The sequence below is a fragment of the Cyprinus carpio genome, chromosome B5 (assembly GCF_018340385.1).
Source record: "Cyprinus carpio isolate SPL01 chromosome B5, ASM1834038v1, whole genome shotgun sequence".
In the NCBI taxonomy this organism is placed as follows: domain Eukaryota; kingdom Metazoa; phylum Chordata; class Actinopteri; order Cypriniformes; family Cyprinidae; genus Cyprinus; species Cyprinus carpio.
The window spans coordinates 7,897,169-7,921,975 of NC_056601.1; the positions used below are offsets into that span (position 1 = coordinate 7,897,169).

The 24,807-nt window shown below is 37.1% G+C and overlaps 2 protein-coding genes across 2 annotated transcripts; one reads left to right on the forward strand and one right to left on the reverse strand.

The window, feature by feature from the left end:
- Positions 1-738: 738 nt before the first annotated feature.
- Positions 739-3,755, reverse strand: LOC109090891 (sperm acrosome-associated protein 9-like). Its single transcript, XM_042724050.1, has 4 exons — positions 3,641-3,755; positions 3,340-3,502; positions 1,548-1,750; positions 739-1,407 (listed from the first exon to the last, which is right to left on the reverse strand). The coding sequence occupies exons 2-4, from the start codon at positions 3,481-3,483 to the stop codon at positions 1,110-1,112; spliced, it is 645 nt and encodes a 214-aa protein (XP_042579984.1). The 5' UTR covers positions 3,484-3,502; positions 3,641-3,755; the 3' UTR covers positions 739-1,109.
- On the forward strand, positions 3,724-23,296 carry LOC109045791 (adenylate kinase 8-like). The gene is made up of 14 exons (XM_042723391.1): positions 3,724-3,756; positions 3,825-3,847; positions 4,159-4,223; positions 4,794-4,843; positions 5,218-5,328; positions 6,303-6,371; positions 9,810-9,891; positions 10,056-10,127; positions 10,538-10,741; positions 13,228-13,359; positions 13,662-13,751; positions 16,440-16,581; positions 22,087-22,167; positions 22,275-23,296. The coding sequence occupies exons 1-14, from the start codon at positions 3,724-3,726 to the stop codon at positions 22,465-22,467; spliced, it is 1,347 nt and encodes a 448-aa protein (XP_042579325.1). The 3' UTR covers positions 22,468-23,296.
- The last annotated feature ends 1,511 nt before the right edge of the window (positions 23,297-24,807 follow it).

The window sequence follows — 24,807 nt, forward strand, 5'->3', positions numbered from 1 at the left end:
CCTTAAAGAGATACTCCACCCCAAAATGAAAATTTTGTCATTAATCACTTACCCCCATGTCGTTCCAAACCCGTAAAAGCTTAGCTTGTCTTCGGAACATAATTTTTTTTTTTTTTTTATTATATATATTATATTATTATATAAGATATTTGGATGAAAACTGGGAGGCTTGTGACTGTCCCATAGACTGCCAAGTAAATTACACTGTGAAGGTCCAGAAAAGTATGAGAAGCATCGTCAGAATAGTCCATCTGCCTTCAGTGGTTCAACCGTAACGTTATGAAGTGACGAGAATACTTTTTGTCTGCAAAACAAAACAAAAATGATGCATCACTGTAGTGCCATTTTGGAGAATATGAGCTGAAAGCAGGCAGCGTACTCTCTTCTGTGTCAGCCGCGCCACACGGATGCACTGTTTTCTTTCAAATCAATGTGTAAATACATGTAGAAAACATCCTTTTGGCGGGGCTGACACAAGAGTGTATGCTGCCTGCGTTCAGCTCATATTCTCCAAAATGGCACTATGGTGATGCGGAGAGACACAGGGGAGACGAATTGTCGAATAAAGTAATTATTTTTGTTTTCTTCGCATACAAAAAATATTCCTGTTGCTTCATAACATTACAGTTGAACCACTGATGGCAGATGGACTAATCTAACGGTGCTTTTCATACTTTTCTGGACCTTAACAGTGTAATTTACTTGGCAATCTATGGGACAGTCACAAGTCTCCCAGTTTTCATCCAAAATATCTTAAATTGTGTTCCGAAGACGAACGAAGCTTTTACGGGTTTGGAACGACATGGGGGTAAGTGATTAATGACACATTTTCATTTTGGGGTGGAGTATCCCTTTAAGTCATTTGTTGAAAGTTATCTGAACTATGGTACAACCAGACGGTGATGAGTGTAACAGGTAACCAGAGTCTATTTTGAATTTGAGAAAACAGATTTGTGTTGTCCTACTTGCTATGATCAACAAAAATAAAATAAAATATATGTTTTGCATATTTTTGTCATAGTCATCGATTTTAAAATGGTAATTGTATATTTAATAATACGTAGTGTGACAGCTCACTGCAATGCATGCATGAGTTTTGAAGAAGTGTTTCATCTCCTTGTATTTCCTGGTGGCTTCCAGGCTGGTTTTCCAGCATGCCAGCCCCCTGCACCTTTTTTATATCTACTCAGTTTGTTACTGGTGTCTTTATCAAGGCCTTCAACCATCTCTGCATTTTTTGCAACTGTTTGTTGAGATGTTTCTGTAGCTGTTGGAGTGACACGTTGAGCACCTCCTCTGCTGTAGTTGTTGAGGAGGTCTAGAGACAGTGGAATCACACTCACAATCCCACCATAGAAATTTCTTGCTTCATCACAGCTAAGCCGGTTGATCTCATTGTGTGGGTAGCTGTGAAGTAGGAAAAAAAAAACTCCTTAGGTTCATTACCATGTGATTTCAATCAATATGCAAAATAAACTAGAGCATCCTTATGCTGGATAATTTAAATATAAATTTAAAGAACTAGTTTGATTTCCCTGTCACTTAACTGTGCTCTTAGCTGACTGATGTTGCTGTTGAGATTCAGGATTTCCCTGCAAGTGTTCAGGCCCTCACTAGAAGTGTTTTTGCTTGACAGTGAGGACTCCAGATGTTTTAAAATACCTTCAAGATCAGAAATAATTTCCAAAAAGAGCAAGAAGATGCGTCTGTCTGTGGAATTGCTGCAGTGGTGATTCATGTACCTTTGGACCTACAGAGGAAAATCATTATTTACTAGTAAGATTAGACTTGAGATCAGTGTTACAGTCCATGTAATTACATTAGTTTGTATTTAGTGCAACTAATAAGCAATAATATTATGTGGAACTTATAAGTACACATACACTACTGTTTGAAAGGTTGGGGTCAGTAAGGTGTCACATTACATGGCTGCTTTTTACATAATTACTAATAGGAAATATTTCTGAGCACCAATTTAGCATGTTAAAAAGATTTCTAAGGAATCTTGTGACCAGTGTTGGGGGTAATGCGAGTTACTTTCTAATTTACAAGAAAATATCTGAGTTACTTTTTCAATAAATAGATGTGAATATGCATTAATTCATCCCACTTGCAAAAAAAAAAAATAGTATTCATCAAAATGAATTAAAACAGTGAAATACAAACTCCGAATAAGTGCAAACCTGTAATAATTAAATGTTAAAGGGTTAGTTCACCCAAAAATTATGTCATTAATGACTCACCCACATGTCGTTCTAAACCCGTAAGACCTCCGTTCATCTTCGGAACACAGTTTAAGATATTTTAGATTTAGTCCGAGAGCTTTCGGTTCCTCCATTGAAAATGTATGTACGGTATACTGTCCATGTCCAGAAAGGTAATAAAAACATCATCAAAGTAGTCCATGTGACATCAGAGGGTCAGTTAGAATTTGTTGAAGCATTGAAAATACATTTTGGTCCAAAAATTATGACTTTATTCAGCATTTTCTTCTCTTCTGGGTATCTTAAACTGTGTTCCGAAGATGAACGGAGGTCTTACGGGTTTGGAACGACATGAGGGTGAGTCATTAATGACATAATTTAAATTTTTGGGTGAACTAACCCTTTAACACAGATGTCTCTAATCCCATTTTATTAACTAATGTCTTTGCTGCTGGCCTTTGATGATCCAGTTCAACCATACTAATAAGCAAAAATGACTTTAGATAAACTAACAATTATGCTTCATTGTTTTTGTTATTTTTTTTTTTTATTATTGTCGAAGAGTGTTCTTTTCACATCTTCTTCTCCTGTGTTCTACTGCACAGACATGGATTTACTTTTCCTTCAGCCTGAGGTTTATTCATTAACAATCAAGCCCTGCTCATATTTAAAAAGTAACGCCAAAGTAACATAACACATTATTTTCTATAAAAAGTAACTAAGTACCATAAAAGTTTCTTTTTTAGGGAGTAACATAGTATTGTAATGCATTACTTTTAAAAGTAACTTTCCCCAACACTGATTGTGACACTGAAGACTGGAGTATTGGCTCCTTTAAACAGCCTGCCATCACAGTAATAAATTACATTTAAAATGTCCCAAAATTGCAAATTATTACTTTAAATTGTAATAATATTTCATTACTGCTATTCTGTATTTTTAAAAGCAGCCTTGTTGAGACATAAGACCTTTTTCCAAAACATTAAAAAATCTTACCGTCCCAAAATAGTGTTAGTTATTGTGTAATTTTTCATTTACATTGAGTCATTTAGCAGACGCTTTAAGTAATTATAAGAATCTTTGACCATAACACCGTGAAGGGAGATTACTTTGGAGAGTGTGTGTAAATCCTCACCTGTGTCACGGTGGAGACGGGCTCAGTTTTGTCCCTGGCGTGCTCCCTCGAGCGCTCAAGAGCCGTTATAAATATAAACTGCTGTTGTTTGAAAAGTTTATACTTCTGCTCAATGGAAAGTAGCTGCTCTCTGACGTCAGTCATCTCAGTTTTAGTAGTTAACCTGTTTAAAACGGATACAGCAGGGTTTAAGTGCAGAATAAGAACTTGTGCAGCGCAGAATTTTATTATAAAGAAGATGAGCGATTTTAACATATTGTAAAAAGAAAAAGTATTCATCACACGTAATATTAGAACTTACCTGTATCAGTACGTATTATAACGGCATATCAAAGTCGCTACTGTTTCTGTGTAATTGAATTTGCGTTGCTCAGTAACAAGAGTATGATACTTGTGCTCTCTCTGGTGGTGGTGATGGTGATTGGCTGACCAAGTTACCATTGGCAACAAACAATAACAACAAACGCATGCGCAAAGCAAACTAGCAACAGCTACGTTTCAAGCCAAGGTAAAATTAAATATGTTTCTTAAATTTTAACTTTCCTTTTTAATCAAGTGACTACGTGGTCCCCTTTACATTCATCAAATTTCCCCTATGTACGTTCATTTCCGTTTTCTGTCTGTCAATCCGAACACTTCGTTTGTTTACTGGTATTTTGTACTGACTAAAATACGTCAGAAACCTCCTCCTTCAGTTTAACGTTACATACGTTCAAGAGTCTTTTCCCGCTTTGTACACGTTTAGTCTCATAAAAGACTGTTTTATGTGTTTTATTAGTTTGAAGTTCTCTCTTTGTGAACGAATTCACATTTTTACAGTTATTTACAGAAGTTTTTGGTGAGCTCTCTGTGTCGTGTGGTGTTCTTCAGTGATGGATGCGACGGTACGGCTCCTCAGAATCCCACCTGAAATGGTTATTTATGCAGAGAAACATGACATATTACACCTGGTCCAGGTATAGACATTTAACTAGACAATGTTTAACAAGTTTATGAAGGCAATTTTAATCAAATAAATGATACATTTGCAGACACTAGTGAGAAATTTGATGGAGGACAAACCAGAGGACCCCATTAACTTATTGAAAAGGGACAGTGTTGGTAATTTTTTTCTCTGTATTTGTACTATTGATAAATCCTCACTATTTTTCTTTAATTATTGTTTAAATTAGGTAGTAATAAGGTTATACTGTACATTCTTATAAAAATACATTCTTTACCACAAGATGGCGCAGTCGTACATAATATAAAAAAGCGAACCGTAAAGTCAAAGGAGCTGTAAATTTCCAACTCATTTAACATTGTTCAGATAAAAAGGCAGTTTAACATCATTATAGAATGATTTTTGATATCAACTAGAAATACATTACTAGATTTAACTAACTATAATGTTGCCTTGCATCAGTAATGTATTGGAGACAGTTCATTAATTTCGACAAATATATTTGTTCCAGTTCCAAGAATCATATTGTTAGGTCCTCCAGCGTCTGGGAAGAGAACCGTAGTAAGTGCATAATTTCTGTAGTATTTCAATTCATTTTTGCAATTTAAACTTTGTTTCAATTGAACTGTTCTAGTGTGTATTTTACTCGTCTGTGTCTTTTAAAGTGTCATCCAGGATTGCTAGTGCTTTTCTCCCTCTAAATACCATTATATTGGTTTCTTTTGTGCAAACTTTAGTTTTGAAATTTATTTATAAATACACCTGTCATGACAATCAGACTTACATTTCAATCTGATGTTCACCATAGTGACAGCGTCAGGCCTCAGAGATCCCAGTACTGCTTCAGTCATCTGTACAGCATCATCTGTTCAGAGTTTTTTAATTTCTGTCATTTTATATGGTGCTGCAGATCGTCCTCTTTTGTTTTGTCACAGGCTAAAAAGTTGTGTGAGCACACACAGGCTATTCACGTAACTTTTAGCGATATCTTAAAGGATGACAGTGACTTAAGCAGAGCTGCACAGCAGTACCAAGAGAAAAAACAGGTGGGGTCTCTCTTTCTCAGTCTTTGTCCTTTCTCTTGAAAACATGTATATTTCTATAAGGTTTACCATAGACTTTTATGAATAAAATTGCCTTTTTAGGAGGCCTAGAAGAGGGGATCTGTTTGTAAGCTTGTGTGTACAACATGTTTACTGCTTAATGGCAAACTATCTTCAAGGAAAAGTAGTCTGGAATGGCTTGATCATGATATTCATTTTAGATGTATAAGTAGGAAAGGTAATGTTGTCAGCATTTGCTACACTCTCTGGATGCTAGTAATTGCTGTCTCCGTGGTATTGTAAAGACATAGAACTGATTTTGTCTGAAGTCTGATCATGCAAATGCAATGCAGGCTAGTTAGTCGATAAATCAGCAGAGTTGAATAGAATTAGAAGAAAAGAGAGAGATGTGCTTAGGAAAAGTGCCTCCCAATGGTTTAATTATTCTAATTATCCTCTCACTTAAACTCGCCGTGGCCTTGAGTTTAAAATAGAACGATCCAAAAGATTCCAATTATTATCATTTTCACAAAATTCACAAAGGAGAGTGAGATGAAAGCAGCAGAGGATGTCATAAATAATTAGAGATTCAACAGCATATTTGAATGTATTTGTTTAATAATAATTGTATTGTTTTGGTGGACACTGACAGTAGTTTACTGTAGAACAGATATATCTCAGGTAGGTTTAGAAGGTCGTGTTAGAAGCACACGAATGACAGGGGTCAGTTGGTTTATATTTCTGTTTGATTCTCTGGCAATTGTTATTAATTATTAAATTTCAACACTTTTTAACATTTACTCTCTGACTTTACTGATTTGTTGATGTTGGTCTAACATTATATTAATATGGGATAATTATTAATTATTATTAACTATTAATTATTATATTAATATGATCTGATTTAGACAAATTATTTTAAAAAATGCTTAATAATTGAATTTTAATAAAACATTTATTTTTTGTTGGTCTGATAGAAGATCCCTAAAGACCACTGGAGACAGTTGATTCAGCAACACCTGTCAAAACTAGACTGCGTTCGACGGGTAAGGACTTGAGTTTTTTAAATTTTTTACTCATTTCTTTTGTTATTAATGTTGAAAAATGAACACTGAGCGTTTGACTCAAATTGTCTTAAATGTGGAAAAAAAAGAAAGTGAGAGAAACATTTTCATCATGAACTTGCACGTAACCTCCGCGTTTTGAACTGCGTATATTTTTACAAGCGTGATGCCCAAATAATTTGTCGTAATTTTTCTTTATTTACACTCAACCTTCTATGATAAATAATTAGACGTGTGTTTCTCCGCCTCCCTTGAGGACTGCTGGGATGGGTCTCGGGGAATGCAAGACTGCTGGTGAGAGTTCTCTGAGGAAACCTTTCATCACCAGAGGGCCCCTCACCGGCTGTCAGTTACATGTGATCTCAGCACTAATGCCACTTAAGAGCCTCACCGCTGAGGTGTCCGTTCACGTACACTCTCAGATCTCGCACCCTTTTGATTCCTCCTTTCATCTCTCCATCAAATCACACAATCAATCACGGTCTCCCTGATCGTGTCTTTCTCTGAAGTGTCAGTTTCTTCTGTGCGGCCGCACGGAGGAATATGTAAATCGTCCGACTCCAAACAGCATCTTCTTTTATTTCTCACTAAACTCCGCAAATGGCTTTGCACAGCCAAGAATCCCATCGCGAAAGTTTTTTCGCTTGGCATCCTTTAACTTTCACCTTTTAATCTCAGTAGTTTGTGATTAGCGACTGCTTTGAATCTAGTAATGGATGTTTATCCCTTCAGGCAAACTGTCTGATAGTATTTATCAGGTTATTTAATTATTTTTCTTCCCGACTGATCTGCATATGAGCGGAGGATTGAGGTAGAGTTTTTCCTCTGTAGATTTAGACACCTGACAAAGCATCTCTGCCTCACCATGAGGAGCCTTCATCTCATGGTCTCACACACTTAAATGGGCCAAAGAATGGAATGATTGACATGTCACATCACCACTGGAGCCTAGACAGCTAAGCTTAATTGCTCTGCCACGGATGCCTACGTGTGTGTGTGCTTGTCTACCTGTTTTTCCAAATTAAGCAACAATGAATGTTAATCATGCCTAATCTAGGTCATCTAGTTCATCTCTGCCTGTCACTGCTTCTCAAGCTGTCTTAATTCTTTCTCCCTCGCTCTCTCCTTCTCTCATGAGGCTGCTGTTTGTAAAACTTTAGACTTGTGGAAAATGAAGAGAGGAAGCATAGGTAATGAATAGTGATTTAAAGTAAAATGTCAATTTAATGAGTGCCTTTCAGTCCTGGAAAACAAGATGGACCCTAAAGTAAATTAGAAAAAAAGGAAGGAAAGAAAGAAAGAAGGATCATGGGGCGCATGTCACAGTCATCTGGATCCCTAATGAGGCCTCCAAATAAAGTTATGCTGTTTGAATTTGCATAATGTCTGTAATTCTATTTTGAGGAAGAAACGAGGACTCTAAAGGAAAGTTTGCGAATGAAATGATATTGAAACTTTTTGAGAACACACAATGCAGATAATACTTTACGGACATGTTTTATCTGACATTTTTAAAAAAAAATATAAACATAATATTGTGAAATATTATTAAAATTTTAATGACTGTTTTCTATTTTAATAAATTTTAATATGTATATATTTTAATATGCAATTTGTTCCTGTGATGGCACAGCTAAATTTTCTGAAGCCATAACTGATGTGTCTCATTGTTTCTCCAGTATTTTCCACTGCGCACTGCATTTGAGACACAATCAAATAAATATCAAATAAAATATAAAAAAAAAAAAAAAAAAAATCATGAGACCTGGGTTCTGTTGCATTCTTTGGCATTTCATTTAATTGTATTTTTTATTTTAAAAAACTAGCACAAAATATAAATTAATACGTAATCAGTGGTTAACAGCTAAGTGAGCAACTAATTGAGATCTAATTGTAAAAGTCAAGTGGAGTGTTTTCCAGCCACTCATACTGCCATATTGTCAGTCTATTGTGTGGGGGAGCTGCGTGTCGGGGTCTGTGAGTGACATGTCAGGGCGCCGCTTCTGCTCCCCTGCCTTGCCTGCTGTTGGGCTGGCTGGTGACATCTGCTCCATGCATGTCCCTTCTGTGATAGCTGGCCTCACTGCAGATGTTGCAGTCCTGGGGTCTCTGTCTGAGCCCACTGCTACAGCACCACGGCCTCTTTTGATGTGGGGATGAAACGGAATGAAACAAGTCGCAGTGGGGCTCTGTGTTCAGATGTATGTGTGTGCGGGAGTTAATGTGGGCAGAGAGACTGTATGTGTGTACAGAAGTTTTACTGAAGCAAGTTTGCACTCTACCTGTCGGTCTCCTTGTCAAACCTCTGAATGTCTACAGTTGCTTATTTGTATAATCCTCAGCTGATGTCTGTGTGTTCTCTAATAAATATTATTTCAGCACGTTCTTCTCAAAATGCTGATGTTTAAGGATCTTCATAGAATAAAAGATGCCAATATTAAGAACCTTTATTTTATGAGTGTACTGACAGTTGTAATTCAAGAGCCTGTGGTTTGCTCAACATCCACCCTGTATTTTCCTATATTCATGACAGTTAGATTGTGTAGGCTAGAGGCCTTTCAAGCAATCTGTGAGTCAGGCCCTGCTCATGGGCTTCCCAGCCACAGAGGCAATCAAATGCTTAATGGGAAAGTAAGTGGGAGGAAACTTGCACGCTGAGATCAGGTGAAGCAAAGGATAGGTTTGCCGTTAAAGATCAAAGCCTGAAAAAACAAAGGCTGATATCAGACAGACACTCGAAACTCGGCAGCAAAAACCCACAGCTCCTCTGATAATACTTAGATCTATAAATGTTTGTTGCATATATTTATTTATTTTAAGATTATTCGCTGCAGTAATAAGTTGGCCCCTAACAAGCACTTTTGGGAGATGGTTCTTTGACTGTTCTTTATTTTACCGCACCATTGCACAGCAAGCCTTGGGATTTAGGAGACTATTAGAGAGTAGGATTTTTTTTATGGATTTGTAGCTAATGAATGATATGCATGTGGTTTCCTTTCTTCTTATGTTATTTTTATTGCTAAGTGAGAAGTGTGGAAAGGAGCTGGAGAATTAGGCACATTTTCAAGGTTTTTATGGATTTAACCCTCCATTTGCCTCCCTGCATGAGACCCCATATGGGCCAGTTTTACTCCTTATTCATACAACAATTTATACATTCATTATTTAGACTGGTACAGGGCAGCAATTTATATGAATTATTCATATAAAATTATTCATTCAAAGCCTATTACTGTTTTTTAAAGTATTTTTCCAGGCAGGATATTGTTTTGCTTATATGAAAACAATTTTAAACAACAATTTAAGCACAGTAGCTGACCGTGGGGAAAAGCAAGTGCATTTATAGAAATGTAAACAGAAAAATTGTGTGTGTGTGTTTAAGACAAAATGCAAGGTTTCAGCTGTGCATTGTATTTCCAGGGCTGGGTTTTGGAAGCCATTCCCAAGACACTAGAAGAGGCACTATGTCTACAAGAAGCAGTCATCACCCCAGATCATGTTGGTTTGTGGCATGTTGTCCAAACACTTTGTTGTTCCCAACTGAAAAACAAGAGGTCTGAATGAGGACTCGATAATGAGACCGGCCAAATATCCCTCTCGGAGTCACTATCACTCCCCAGAGGATATGTCAAACTCTAGCGCTTTCTTTTAACTCTTTTCTCACAGTGATGCTGGGAGCTCCTGATGTCATCCTGATTGAAAGGAGCTCAGGCAAGAGGATAGACCCTGTCACAGGAGGTAATGTTTGTATGATCATTACACTTTTCTTAGTTCAGAGAGTGAGACTGCGAGACAGGCAGTCAACACGCACCCTTGTTAGAATGCATTTCATTATCTGTGGACCTTGACAGTGCTCAACCTGTTTGCCGAATCCCAAACGGGCCCTGTGTGTCCTCAGGGTTTCGGAGAGCCTAGCTGTAATGAACAAAAGCCAGAGCTCCCTGCAGATTTGTGATGGTGCGAATGCACCATTTCCACGTAATTGCCATTTCCCTTTTGTTTGTTTATGATCTCTGTTTATGAATATTTTTTAGGAGATTCACTGTCAAAATAAATGCTATGATGAAGTTTTTTGTATTTAACACACAATACTTCCACCTCAGCACATATACCCTGGTGTATAAAACATGACCTTACCCATGTTTCAGATGTATATCACATCACCTTCATGTGGCCTGAAAGTGAAGAGGTTGCACAGCGTTTAGAAACACCCAGTACACTGATGCCATCTGATCTTATAGCCAAAAAGCTGCAGAAGTTTCACACAGAAGCTAATGCTCTGAAGCGCACATACCACAGCTGCCTAAAGATCATCAATGCTGACCAGCCAAATGTAGACGTCTTCTCACAGGGTAAATGTCACCAGCTTCACCCGGTCTGGTACCAGTACCATCCATCTGCATTACTTCTCCTACTTCTCACCCTCATGTTGTTGCAAAACTAAATGACTTTCTTTCGCGGAACACAAAAGAAGATATTTTTGGTACAGTAACGGTATTGTATGGGCAAAAAAAAAATCTCAAAATATCTTCTTTTATGTTCTAAATAAGGTCATACAGGTTTGGAATTATATATAGGTGAGTAAATGGTGACCAAATTTTCATTTTTGGCAGCATTTTGGTTATCACATTAAATTAGTGTTTACAGATGTTCTTGTCAAGCTACCAGTTATCACTGACTTTGAGGTAAGAAATTCATATAAGGTGGAATTTTCCATTGGTTGCTAATTTAATCAAGTCATTTGAATTCAAAACAGACTGTATCTCTAAAAATGTCTCCAGATTAGGCTTAGGTAGGTCACTGAGTTCCATTTAGAGCTTTTTAAACATTTCTAGTAAGATCACCTACTGTGATGAACCGAGATCTACCGCCCCTATTGTTCGGAGGTCAGTATCGCATTGGCTGTATTCAGAGGCAGTGATTGACCTGCTTGTCAGGCACTCTGCCAGTTGAGGAGGTTGCCTCAGGCAGCTCTGCAGGCACAGACTATCCCATGAGAACCTGTGCAGGGATGAGCGGTCCTCGCCAATTACATTAAAACCATCTGAATACAACCTGTCTAAATATTATATCGCTCAACTTGACAAAATAATTTTGTCACTTCCCTTCCTTTAGTTGTGAGGTAGAGCTAGGTGATGAATATTTAAACCATTCTTTGCATACATCACTTTGACTGTAGCATTAGGCAGGTTAGTAGCATTTTGTGGAATTCATACCACAGTTTTTAATAATAAAAATGCATATTTATCATACGAATGAGTATGCGTGGAATTGATAGCCAGTCATTCTATGTTAAGGGCTGTACATTTAGAGATATTTGTCTTAAATCAACATCTGTCTATCACTGTCACTATATTTTGCCAGCTCAAGCAAGCTACATAAACATGAGCTGGTAGAAATTCAAATCCAATTTTGGACTGGTTTCTTTCGCTTTCTCTCTCATAGAAGTTAGGCTTATCTGGGGGGAAATAAAGGCTCATTTAGTCTCATGGCACATTAGTATTAAATCCAAAATGCTCCATTGAGTACCTATCAAGGAAGCAGCCCTCCAGCCTAATGGTTTTGCGCTGTGGGCTTGCTTTGTAAATTGTAGATTTAGGACAGTGTGCCATTATGCCTTAATCTTGACTTAACTGCACCTGATTTTCTTTATACGTCTAAATGGGGGACATTAAATAAATATTTGAGATAAACTCTGCCATAAAACATTCATAAACCCATACTGAGGAGCAAACAGCAATAAGGCTGTCATCTTAAATCTTGATTAGTGCTAATTCAGCATGCGGTTTGATTGTAACGTCGCTAGTTTCCCCCTGACTTAGCCTTTTAGCGCATTAACATGTTTTGCATATTAAGCATTTATCATGTTGTTGTATAACAATTAGCAGCATAAAGGGCTGGATGAGAGAGACTCATTAGTTATGATTAGGCTGTTGTTAATCATCGTATATTAGAATGGCGGCTCAGCGCAGGTTCCAGACAAACAGCATTGTTGTGAGTGAAACCCAACTGCAAACAGATGGCTTCGACGTGGATGTCACACTACAAGCAAATGCCCCCGTGGACATGAAAGGAAGACTCTAATGATTAATTAATCAAGTGGCTTTATATTCAGTTTAGTGGCAATCTCTGTTTATGATCTGAGCGAATGGGCTGTCACCAGCCTCACAAATGTGCTCTATTATCTTACTCCATTAAACATTCAATAGAATCTATCTGTGCCTGCATTGTGTTGTTCTGTATTAAAGTATGATACGGTACTAAACAGTCACCACAGGTTTAGACAAAATTATATTTAAGCTGTGTTTGGTTGAACAGACATGTTTTATAACGTGTACTGTTCATAAGTTTGGGGTCATTTCAAGAAGATGCTGTTCTTTTGAACTTTCTCTTCATCAAAGAATCCTGAAAAAAAAATCCACAAAAATGTTAAGCAGCACAACTGTGTTCAACATTTAAAATAATAAGAAATGTTTCCTGAGCACAAAATCAGCCTGCAGACGACTGGTTTAATGGCTGCAGAAAATGTACGTTTTAAAATACATCATAGTAGTACAGCTATATGAAACTGTAATAATATTTCACAATATTCCTTTTTTTCTGTATTAATAGAGCTGACTGTATAAATAGAGCAGTGATGAACGTTAGTGTATCTTTAATGCATTTGTAGTGGCACTGATAATAATAGATATTTAGTGTTTATTCTCACTTATTTTCTTGATATGTTGTCTTTCATTCACTGAAAGTCTATTTATCTAAACATTTTGGCCACCAATTTATTTTTGCGCTGTTACATATAATGTAGCGTTCATTTGATAGTTTTGAATTTATATTGCAGTGCTGAACTATGTCTGTACTCCACGTCATTCTGCCTCACCATACACTCCCAGAATCATACTGTTTGGACCCCCAGGTTCAGGAAAGAGTCTTCAGGCAAAACTGATTGCTCAGAATTATGGCATTGTCAACAGTAAGCTCATCCTCAACTCCCACTGTCACCTATTTTTTTCTATGGAACACAAAAGTAGACATTTTTAAAGAATCATTATGTAGATCTTGCCATACAGTGACTGTTTATTGTGATCAGGTGCTGTCAAGCTTTGAAACAACACAAAAACACCAAAAATCATGCAAACTAACAGCATAAGGGTTTAGAACAACACGAGAAAGAGTAAATAATAACCAGTGAGTAAACCATTGTACAGTATCTATAGTTTTATGTTATTTATTTTAAACTTTCTTCTGTTCTTTCTTATATCTCTGTCGCTGTAGTTTGTTGTGGTGAGCTTCTGAAGGCTGTGTCAGCTGATGAGAGCCATATGGGGGAGCTCATTAAACCCTACCTGGAGACAAAACAGCAAGGTATGCCTCCTCACCTCCTCTATACTTACTGCCAAATGGGTCAATCATACAGAACAAGTGAAACCCCAGTCTGTAAGCTGCAGAGTTCTGTTTCCTGCTTTTGACCAGATAATTGGACCCCTTACAGCCAGAAAAGTCTGGTTGGTGAACATGTTGTGCTATATTCACATATATGACATTAGTTTATGGTAAATGCATTCTGAATGATTATCATATAATTTGCAGTATATAATTCTGCAGACTGTTTTGTTACTTTTAATCAAAATCACAGTGCTTGCTGACCTCTTAGGTTTTTACTGTAGACAGCCAGTACTTTTATATTTTGAACACACCATAACGGTCTAGATGTCTTGACTGTCTGTGACCTTTCATTCATCCTCATCATTGTTATTCCCTTCCCATCTCACACCCTCTGTGTCTGCCCAACACCTTTCTGTTCTAAATCCCTCAGTGACCATAAGTAAATATATATCTCTAGTCCTGCCCTCAGAGAATGCATTCAGCCACTGGGACTGCCAATCACTGCCAGAGCCACTCGCCTTGAGCAAGTTTTCATTAATTTAATAAAGATTCTCATGGGATGCAAATCACAGAATATAAGCATGTATGTTTTTTTACTTTTCACCTTTTTGATGCTTTCATTGATAAGATAGTAAAAGGAAGACAAAAAATGGGGAGAAAAGGGGGAACGACGCAAGCCAGATTCAAACTTGCATCGCTTAAAAGAGCTACATGTTATCTCATTGTTTTACAATTCACATTCTATATAATATGTTATTATATTATATTATATTTTTTGAAGTTTTTGGATAACATTATTACAACAGATTATTAGTTCCTATATTTATACAATGAAACTTTGATACATATTTCTAAAATATTCAGATTTGAACATGAACTCTCTGTTAAGTATGATGTAATGTTTTTGATTTATTAATGAAAGTTATTATAAAGTGCTACCAAATCATATTGATTTGACTGTATGGAATAATGTAGGAATAAAATCTATTAAGGCTCATGCAGAATTCTTGAGAGTGGACTCAATTTAGGTTTATTTATGATCTCTGATGAGTACACATGAACACCCAATATGATCATCGGATCTTTCAGAGCATGTTAAGTATCTTTTCAGCGCTAGCCATATCTGTCACGTGCAACATATGTTCATAAATTCATGTTGCGTGTTTGTTGAAGTAGCAATGTGTGCATAAGAAATGCTATGTAAATGTTTTGTTAGCTCATTTTCCATTGCCTTGTTGAACAGGGCTGCGGTATCCTGGGAGAGGGGGATTTTTGTGCCTTATCTCTCTCTCCCCCTTTTCCTGTGACAGTGAGGATTTGAGGCAGAGAGCTTGCCTAAATAATTTACAAGTTGATTAATGGCCTCACAGGGGTATAATTAGGCGATGGAGCGATGGTGGCTAGTGTAACCAGTACAGTGCTTCTGGGATTTGAGAAGCCGGATTATTAAGCAAACCAAAAAACAGTCTTAGCAGAAGTAAAGAAGGAGAGGAAAGAAAGAAAGAAGAGGAAGCCTCTCCAGGCTGCCTGATGTTTGAAGCAGGGCTGCAGAGATAGGCAAGAGGCTGTGTGCGTTTGATGTGGAAATTGGACAGTTTGAAACCGTCAACTTAAATTTTTCACCAGCTGCGGGGACCCCCCTGGGTGCCAGCTCATGTTCCTTAAAGAATGCTGTTCTATTTTCTCTTCACCCTCATTATTTGTTTGTCCTCCGCCACTCTTGTTAATTTTCCCGCAGCATTACGAGCGCCACCCTCCTCTACTGCGCTTTCCTTCAGTTTTAAGAGGTGCCATAATCCCCTTAAACAATTTGCTTATGTTGCCTGTCAGCCAGCCGTTGACTGCTTTTGTAGTTTGAGAGGGACCAGTGAAATATCTTCAAAAGACAAAATGTACATACATGAATTTAAATGACACCGTGTCTGCTAATTATTTATCACCTCACATCTGAATAAAACACCTTGATTTGATAGATACAAACAAAAGGCACGTCCTTGAAAATACCGCTTGATGTTGAAATCGCTGATGTTTAGCGTGTAGATTATGATGGTTCAGTTTTCCTCAGACCATCTCCTTAATTTAATCATCTTAATGGTGCCCTTCAGCTTTCTAGATGCCCTGCACCTCAGTTAAAGTGAAACATTAATTTAAGTTTCTGTCCGCTTGTGCCCATGTGTTTTCGAATCAGCTTCAATGAACAGTTTATTTGGTAATCCTATATCTGCATCTTTCATACTTCAAAAAGTTCTCATACCGTTACTTTATTCTTCCCATAAAGTCTTCTTCCAGTACCTGGAAGAAGTAAACAAACGAAAGGCCTTCTCACGTCCGTTAGATCTATAACACTGTGATCTGATGTCCTACAGGGAGGAACATATACAGTATTTCAAACAAATGCTAAGCAGGTGTGTTTGTGTGTGCATCTCATGGGGTAAATCCCCTCTGAACACCATGTTTACTGTATATAGGACGAGTGTCATTCAAAGGACACAGCAAGTTGATTCTCAGGAGCCTGAACCTCTTGCGTCAACATTTTTAAGGTTTTTGTTTGCCTTCATTTGATTTCTTCTACTCTTTGTATTGTTGTACTTCTGTCATGTAATTAGGGAGAAGGTATAAATAGGTGATAACCATATTTTTGCTGTATTTGTGGTTTAATACATACAGTGCCATCCAGTATAGTCCTGCAGATCCTTACAGAGAGACTGAGCAGGATGGACTGTACCACACGAGGCTGGGTGCTCCATGGCTTTCCTCAAGGTGTGGAGCAGGCAGAAGAACTTGAAGAGTCTAATTTCATACCAAACAGGTATATCAGTCGCTATAAACTGATTTAAATAGCTGAAAATGTTGAAATTTAGCATGTATTACTCCATAACTGTGGAAGGCATATGACTATACATTGATCTAAACTATTATCGCAGTGATTTGTAACAATGGTTCTCAGTTGGTTTCTCATTCCCTTCTCCCTTTGAAACTAGAAAAACACACATCTTCACTGCCACCACCATAATCTGATTGACTTTTAGCATTTTTGGCATTATGGGATAGATTGTGTGATTAATTTACTATACCGCACATTGTTCCAAAAGAAGTTATTTTGAAAAAATATAATTTGTGACACATTAAATATCTTTGTTTTTCCAAATCTCTTATGCTGCATTTGATCAGAAATAGAGCAAAAATAGTAACATTGTGAAATATTATTACAAATTAAAATAATTGTTTTTCATTTTTATAAATTTTAAAATGTAATTTATTCCTGTTATGTCAAACCTGAATTTTCAGCAGCCATTAATCCAGTCTTCAGTTTAACACTGTTGATAATACTATTTTTTTTTTTTTTTTTTTTTTTTGCTTAATATTTTTGTGGAACCCATGATACAGTTTTTGAGGATAATTTAATGAAAAGAAAGTTGAAAAGAACATTTTTTTTTTAGAATTTAACAAAAACATATAACATTAACAATGACTGTGACACTTTAATGCATCCTTGCTGAATAAACATATTAATTTATTTTAAAAAAATGTTACAATGGGCAAAGAATTATGCAATTATGCAAGCACAGTGCATTTGCATGTACAGAAGTGCACTATACATGAGAGCTGTGGGTTCGCCACACTTTGAGAACAACTGGTTTACATTCAATTCTGTCCTGTATCGATTGCAAACTAAAGATTATCTATCCACTGTGTTCCCGTTCATTTACAGACTCTAGGACCTTCACAGTGACAAACATAGATGTACTGTAAACATAGAGTAGGTGTTTAAAAAAAGAAAACAGCAAAGAAGATAATGAACTGCACTATGTGAATCTTTCAGAATATTATTTGTGATTTTCGTGTCTCCTCAGTTATCCTAAATAGTGAGTGTAACCACACAGCTCAGATTGCCCTCTCAGATTTCTTTTAACTCAGCTGCCCTGGAGGATCTGATGGCACTTAGATTATACAACCTTTCCTCTGTGTGTGTCCCCTCATCAGAATGCTCATTTTGAGGTTAGGTCATCAATGAAAATAACCGTGTCCCAATTCTGTCTCCTTTGACACAGAAACAAGAGCAGGAGCACAAATCTGTGCAATAACATTGGGAAAATGTACATGATCACCATAGGGCCTATTTCGTATTCTGTTGTTACTCATTATGATTTTTCATCATATTCCCCATTTTATGTGCTCACTGGAATTAAGATTGGATCCCAGAGATCAGCAAGCAGCTACGGTGTCCGCTTCCCTTGCCGCTTCTGTGTAGCAAGACCTTACTTCCTCCATTAACAGCCCATGTTGTTTCGGCTAATGGCAGGAGACCTCATTTACATAGCATTAGCGTAATTGATTCGAAGGCCCACGGTTAGCCTGGCCCTGAAACAATGGGGAGATAATGTTTCCGATGGGCCGATGATGGCCCGATGGCAGCACTGTACCTGACAGCTTTATTAGTTAACAGCTCTCTGGTTACCAGGCTTTAGTGAGGATGAATAAGTCAGCTCCTCCTGGAGCCGTGCCAGGGCATGGGCATTTAATAGGTGTCACTGACAGAAGGGAGAGGGGACAGAGTGCAGCAGTGTTGGCATACTGGTTAGATTGGAGGGATCCCTTTACTCATTTCCTGAAAGGGCTCCATTAACAGAGAGTCATTGGCTGCATTAAGTGCCAAGATGATGTTGTTCTTCAGCTTGTATTGACAAACTTTGTGTAGTTAATTATATGGTAAAGTGGATTAAAATCCAGTGGTTAGTCTTATTTGAAGAGCTTTGTTGTAAAAAAAAAAATGATAATAACATTCTTAATTTTTTTAATTTTGTTTTTTTTGTAGGCACATATTTATTGTACATTTATAGACAAAATGTACAAAAGCTGTCACTGTCACTTCTAAAGATACAAATTTGTACCTTTTAGGTACTAAAATGTACACATTAGATACTAATATGTACCCTTAAGGTACCATTACGGACCTTAAAGTGCAACTTTTGAAAAGGTACCACCCTATGGCAGCTTTTGTACCTTTTTCTGAGACTGTACTTTGGCTTTGAGTTGTTCAGATATACTTCCAATAATGACCTATTTGCCTTGCTGAATATTTTGTAGTGGTTGGTGGCTGTCTGTTCCAGTTAGCGCGCCGTCTTTTGTCATGTTAAGGAAGTTACCTGATCCATGAAAGACGAAAGAGGAAGAAAAGGAAAAAGGACGCTCACTAATGAAGTTCCCTCATCAGATAAATGAGGATGCCTTTGCTCTGGTTTCTGATGGTGCAATCATCTGATCCTCTTTCAAAAGCTGATCAGTCACAGTTGGCTCTGGATGTGTGACACTTTCAATTTAGATGGAAGTCTAAAGGAATTATCTAATGTTATACACAGTATGAACCCCAAAGCAACGTGTAAGGCCCCACATCGACAACAACATTATTTGAAGCCCCCATGATTTTCCAGCCGTTAGTGATTTATTGGAAAAGGATTTTTACCTCCCAATTTTTATGAAAAAATATTTTAGATCTTTGCTTACCATACCATGCATAAAAATGTATATTTATTATTAAAGTTATAAGATGTAGTTAATTTGCATGACTTTTCCAGGTCTCAAAATTACGCTTTTAAAATTAGACAAATTTAAAAAAAAAAAACTAAAAAGTTGTTGAGTGGGGAATTAAAACAAGATTATTTTTATTATTATTTGATGTTTTAGCATATTTTAATTTTATATATTTGATTTACATATTTTTATTTTAATTAAAATTCTCTCTTTTTAGATGAATATGCTGGCTGCTCTTTTCCATATAATAATTGTGAAATTACAAAAAGGTACCATGAAAGTATTATAAAAGTTCTTACAGCTTGCGGTCTATATTCCAAAACCTCTGAAGCTGTGCAATAGATTTGTGAAACAGAAGGAACAAAAATTTGTCATCTTTTGTAAATCTTATCATCTGCCCTGGTTCATGAACAGGTTTCAGTGATTCTTTCATGAGTCATACTGATCCAGTTCTCGAGTTCTTGAAATATAGACTTGAGACTTGAAATATATATCACAAGTCATATAGACCACTTTTATGGTGCTTTCTTTGTAATTTTATAGTTTGACAGCTCTCATTCATTTTCATTATATGGAAAACAATGGCCATGATATTCCTCAAATATTTTTATAATAAAGTAAGTCACAGAGGTTTGGAACAACACAAGGGTGATGACAGAATTTTCATTTTCGAGTGAACTGTCCCTTTTAAATGACTATTAAATGAAAGGTTTCACAAAATAAATGAGCTTCTCTAAAGACCCATGTCCAAACCCCTCTTGCGCAATCATTTTTGGACTGTACAGCAGGTCACTGTTACTACTTCAGTTTTGCTGATCTCACTCCCACCCCTCCTACCAGTCTTTAACTACTCTCCAGTTTGGCCAGTCATCAGCCTCTTACAGCCTTGACATGCTTGCAAACAATCAGAGTCTTTGTGAGCTTTGAAATATGCATGGCTACCTGTGACAGGTAGATAAAGAAGAGCAATTAGCCATGTAATCTAAGAGTCTGGCCCAATTACCTGCTCTCGTCCCTGCCTTGCTCTCTCTCTCTTTCCACCTGCACTGCGCTCTTGCTCTCTATTACTTAAATGTATTTCATGTGTCTGCTTCCCATCAAATCAAGCAACACTTCCTCTGATTGGCTTATCAATTATACAGCAGGGGCAGCATTACAATTTAATCAGTGGTAAACATTGCTGTGGCCACCTGTAAAGAATCTTTCCCTCATTAATTTCTTAATTTGGAGAGATAGAAAGGGAGGCAGAGGGGCTGACGGGAGCGGTAACACTCGGAGAGATCAGATGGCTCGAGACCTTCTTCGATCACTTCAGCTCAGCGAGTAAACTGAAGAACAAAAGGGTCAAAGGTTACCATCTACTTAATGTATACCGTATACCAGTGGAAGAATAGAAATGCACACACATACACACGCACACACACACACACACACATATATATACTGATGGCAGGATATGCTTGTGCAGTTTGTGATCATTTGTAGCAGCTGAGGACTGTCAGGCTCTTGTTATCTGCCTTGTTTTAGTCAGTCATTTGTTAGAGGATCTCCAGCTGCCATGTAAGAAACATCTAATGTAAATCAATTCATCTTGTACAGCTCCCCCCACATAAAAAGTGGGAGAATGAGAAGAAAGACGAACACAAGCCCCCACCCTCCCATCCTCCAGCCTCAGACACAACGCACCCTCCTTTTGCTCCTCCACATTTATAAATATTTCATGAGGAAGCATAAATATTAATTCTAATAGCTTTGCAGAGTAGTTATTATTTCTTTTTTAAGACAAATATTCATTAAAAATTGAGAGAAGCCTTTTTCTGAAATAATTAAACCTACGCACACAGACACACACATATACACACACACACACATTATCATGGCTCCTAAACACATCAGATATCTTGCATTTTCAGTCCAGACTAATAGTCAGTTAAAGCACCATGTCTCCTTTGTCCATTTCAGAGGGCCCAGTGGTTCACAGTGGTACTGAGAGACAGGAACACAAAGACATTTAAATATTTTATCAAAAGCACCAACTTAGATCTCTCCTATTTTCCTTACTATTCTCACCCCTTTTTGTGGAAAAGGCCTCATGATGTAAAATTCCTATTGGTCGTTATCTATCGCTGAATTGGTCCAGAATTACATTTCACAAAAATCTCAGTCTGTGTAAAATGTTTAGGTGGCTAAAAAATTAAATAATGTGGAAGAGACTGTGAGGTTCCCATCCTCTGGAGGCCTGGATGAAATCATTTGGGACAAGAATGTAACCCCCCCCTCCCCACCTGACCACACCATTAGGCCCACTTTGTGTCTGGACAGTGTCAAAGCATAATGACCCCTGGGTAGAGACCCCAACATTCCTTTGTTGAAGTCCTCTCGAAGCGCGGGAGAGTGTCCCTGTTTTCCATTATTTTCTTCATTATTTATTTAGCTTCAATACCAGCGCATTATGATTATTCCTCTCTGAATGTTAGATGAAGTCTTCATATAATGGAATAATGGGTTGATATGGTTTTCGCTTGACATGTTGTGATTTTTGCAGACATTTTTTTTGCAGACACATCACACTCTCTTTTTCTCTTTTCAATGGATTTTTTAATAACAGTTTCTCAAGCCTAATTGTTTTTCTTTCATTGTTTTTGAATGACGCTTTTAATAGCCTATGTCTTTGGCATTTAATACCTTTACCAAGCAACTTTTTTTTTACTCCAGTCGATTTGAGAGGATCACAGGTATCATAACAGACTTCCACATGATCTCTGCCTCTCTCCCTTTCTAGGGTCTTCTTCCTGGAGATAACTGATGACATTGCTATTGAGAGGGTAACACTTAGGGGTGTGGATCCTGTGACTGGAGAATGGTGAGAAAGAATCTGCTTGGCACATTGTTAATTGTGTAAAGAATCCATTCCTTTAGGTTCCACTAAACACATATCTGCATTCTGAAAGTTGCGTTTAAACTCTGCAGGTATTACAGCATATATAAACCTGCTTCTGGTCCGGAAGTGCAGTCCCGGCTTCGATTTAACCCACGGCATTCAAAGGCACAGCTGCTAAAGAGGCTTAAGGAGTACTGGAACTATGCAGCGGACCTGCAGGCCTTCTACCCACAGGCAGTGTACATCAACGCTGACCAGGACCCACACACTGTGTTTGAATAACTGGAGAGTAGGCTAGTGAGCCGACTACCTAAAATCCTGTCTTACTGAGAAACAGTTGAGCGCTAAACACTGTTATTGGGATACTCCACCCAAAAACATTTTTACTCACTCTCATGCCATCCCAGGTGTAGGACTTTCTTTGTTCTGGTAAACAAAAAATTAGATTTTTAGAAAAAGAATCCATCTCTCTGAGTCCATATAATGCAAATGAATGGCACCCTCAAAGCTGATGCTTCAAAATCCACACAAAATTAACATGACAGTAATCCAATACAACCCCTGTGAATAAATCATTGTCTTCTGAAATTAAATGAAAAGTGTGTGTAAGAAGAATAGTAGTATTTTCGACTTTTTATACTATAAACCATTGCTTCTGGCCACTCTAGACAACTATTAAATGCAGTTTCATGAGTTTACTCTTGATGTGAACTTCAGCAACTTGATGCAAGACATTTGGCAGCAATGGTTTATAGTTTAATGTTTATATAAAGTTTAAAATAATAATATTTTCTCACACATACACACTTATTGTTTTGCTTCAGAAGACATTGATTCATCCGCTGGTGTTGTATGTGTTTGTTTCATGTGATTTGCATCAACTTTGATGGTCCCATCCACTTACATTATATGAATACACAGAGATGGATTGTTTTTCTAGAAATCATCATTTGTGTTCCACAAAAGAAAGAAAGCCATAAACTTCTGAGAGAGCATGAAAACAGGTTTTTTTGGTTGTAAAAAAAGGAGTAAATTTTAGTTCTAATTTTCATTTCATTTTGTACACTTCGTAAGTCTGATAGGCTACTTAATAAATTGCTTATAAATTTGACTTGTTCATATTTTTTAATCTTATGTTTTAATTAATGCTGCGATGTCTCCAAATTCTTCATGGGAAAAATACATTACCCAATCAATGTAGTCATTCTTGCCATCTGACCATGTGTGAACTCATGGGAGTGCATGGCACCTGCTAATTCAACGTATGTTCAATTAACATAGCGAGAAAAGGCAGACTGCCCAGACCCTTTGTGGTGGGCAGTATTAGTCCCGCTTCAGTGGTCTTATGCTAAGGAAACCAGTCGATGCTGCTTTGATTATTAAATTCGCTCTCCTTCTCTCTTCCTTTCTTTGAGGTCACTGGATGACTCCCACTGGGGGGAAAGGAGTTAAGTACACTGGTTAGAGGAACATGTTAACAGGCTGATTTTTAAATTCCCCTCAGATAGTGTGGTATGACAGGCAGGCACTGACTTAATTACAGCAGATGAGGTCCAGAATATGCATCTCCTCTGAATATGTAAACATGAGGGCCAGTATATATCCAAAGGGAGAGAGGGCTACAAAAATGAAATGCGTCTGAATGAGGAAGTATTCTCTGAGCTCCCCCTGGTTCTGTAGCACCCTAATCTGTTTATACTCTGAACAAAGACTGATTTTCAACAAAGGCTTTATTTCAAATCTGTACTATGTAGAGAAAAAAAATGTGATGCGATTTTTATAATGTTAGAAAGATTCATATTTAAGCTTTATACAATGTGAGAGAAAAGGTACTTAAAGGGATAGTTTTCCTCAAAGATGAAAATCTTTTCATCATTTGCTCCCGCTCATGTCATTCAAAACCTGTATGACTTTGTCTCTTCTCTGGAATACAGAATGTTGGTAACCAAACAGTTTTTTTTCCTGTTGACTTCCATTGTATGGACAAAAATACAATGGAAGTAAATGGGACCCAAAACTGTTTGGTTACCAGCATTCTTCAAAATATCTTATTTGTGTTCCACCGAAAGGCACTCATACAGTTTTGAAATGATATGAATAAATCATGACATAATTTTCATTTTTGGGTAGACTATCACTTTAAAAGGCCTCACAACATCTTTATACCATAAAATGTATACAAGTATACAATATAACAAAGTTTTGTCTTTTGCAGATGACATGGAGTTCTTATTCCACTGAAATCTAAATCTAAATACAAAAAAGTATTGTCCTAATACTCTGTATTAATTAAGAGTATGCTTGATTAATAGCATAAGAAACCATGAAGAAAAGTAGAGATAAGAGAAAACAATATGAGAATTTTAATAAAAAGCATTATTTGATTAGTGTTATGGTATCAATGGGCTGCAATGTGTATCTTATAATATTTTAATTGTTCTAAGAAAAAGGCCTCAGCAAACTTCTAAGGGTGCGGCAGGATGATTTACAATAATTGAAATTAAATTATATTTAAAAAAAAAAAATCCAGTTTAATTAAAATGCTAAAGCACAAAATCAATATTTTCTCCTCAACTTTAGAAAAAATGTGATTTCATGTTATATTATTTAAGGTGTAAAAAA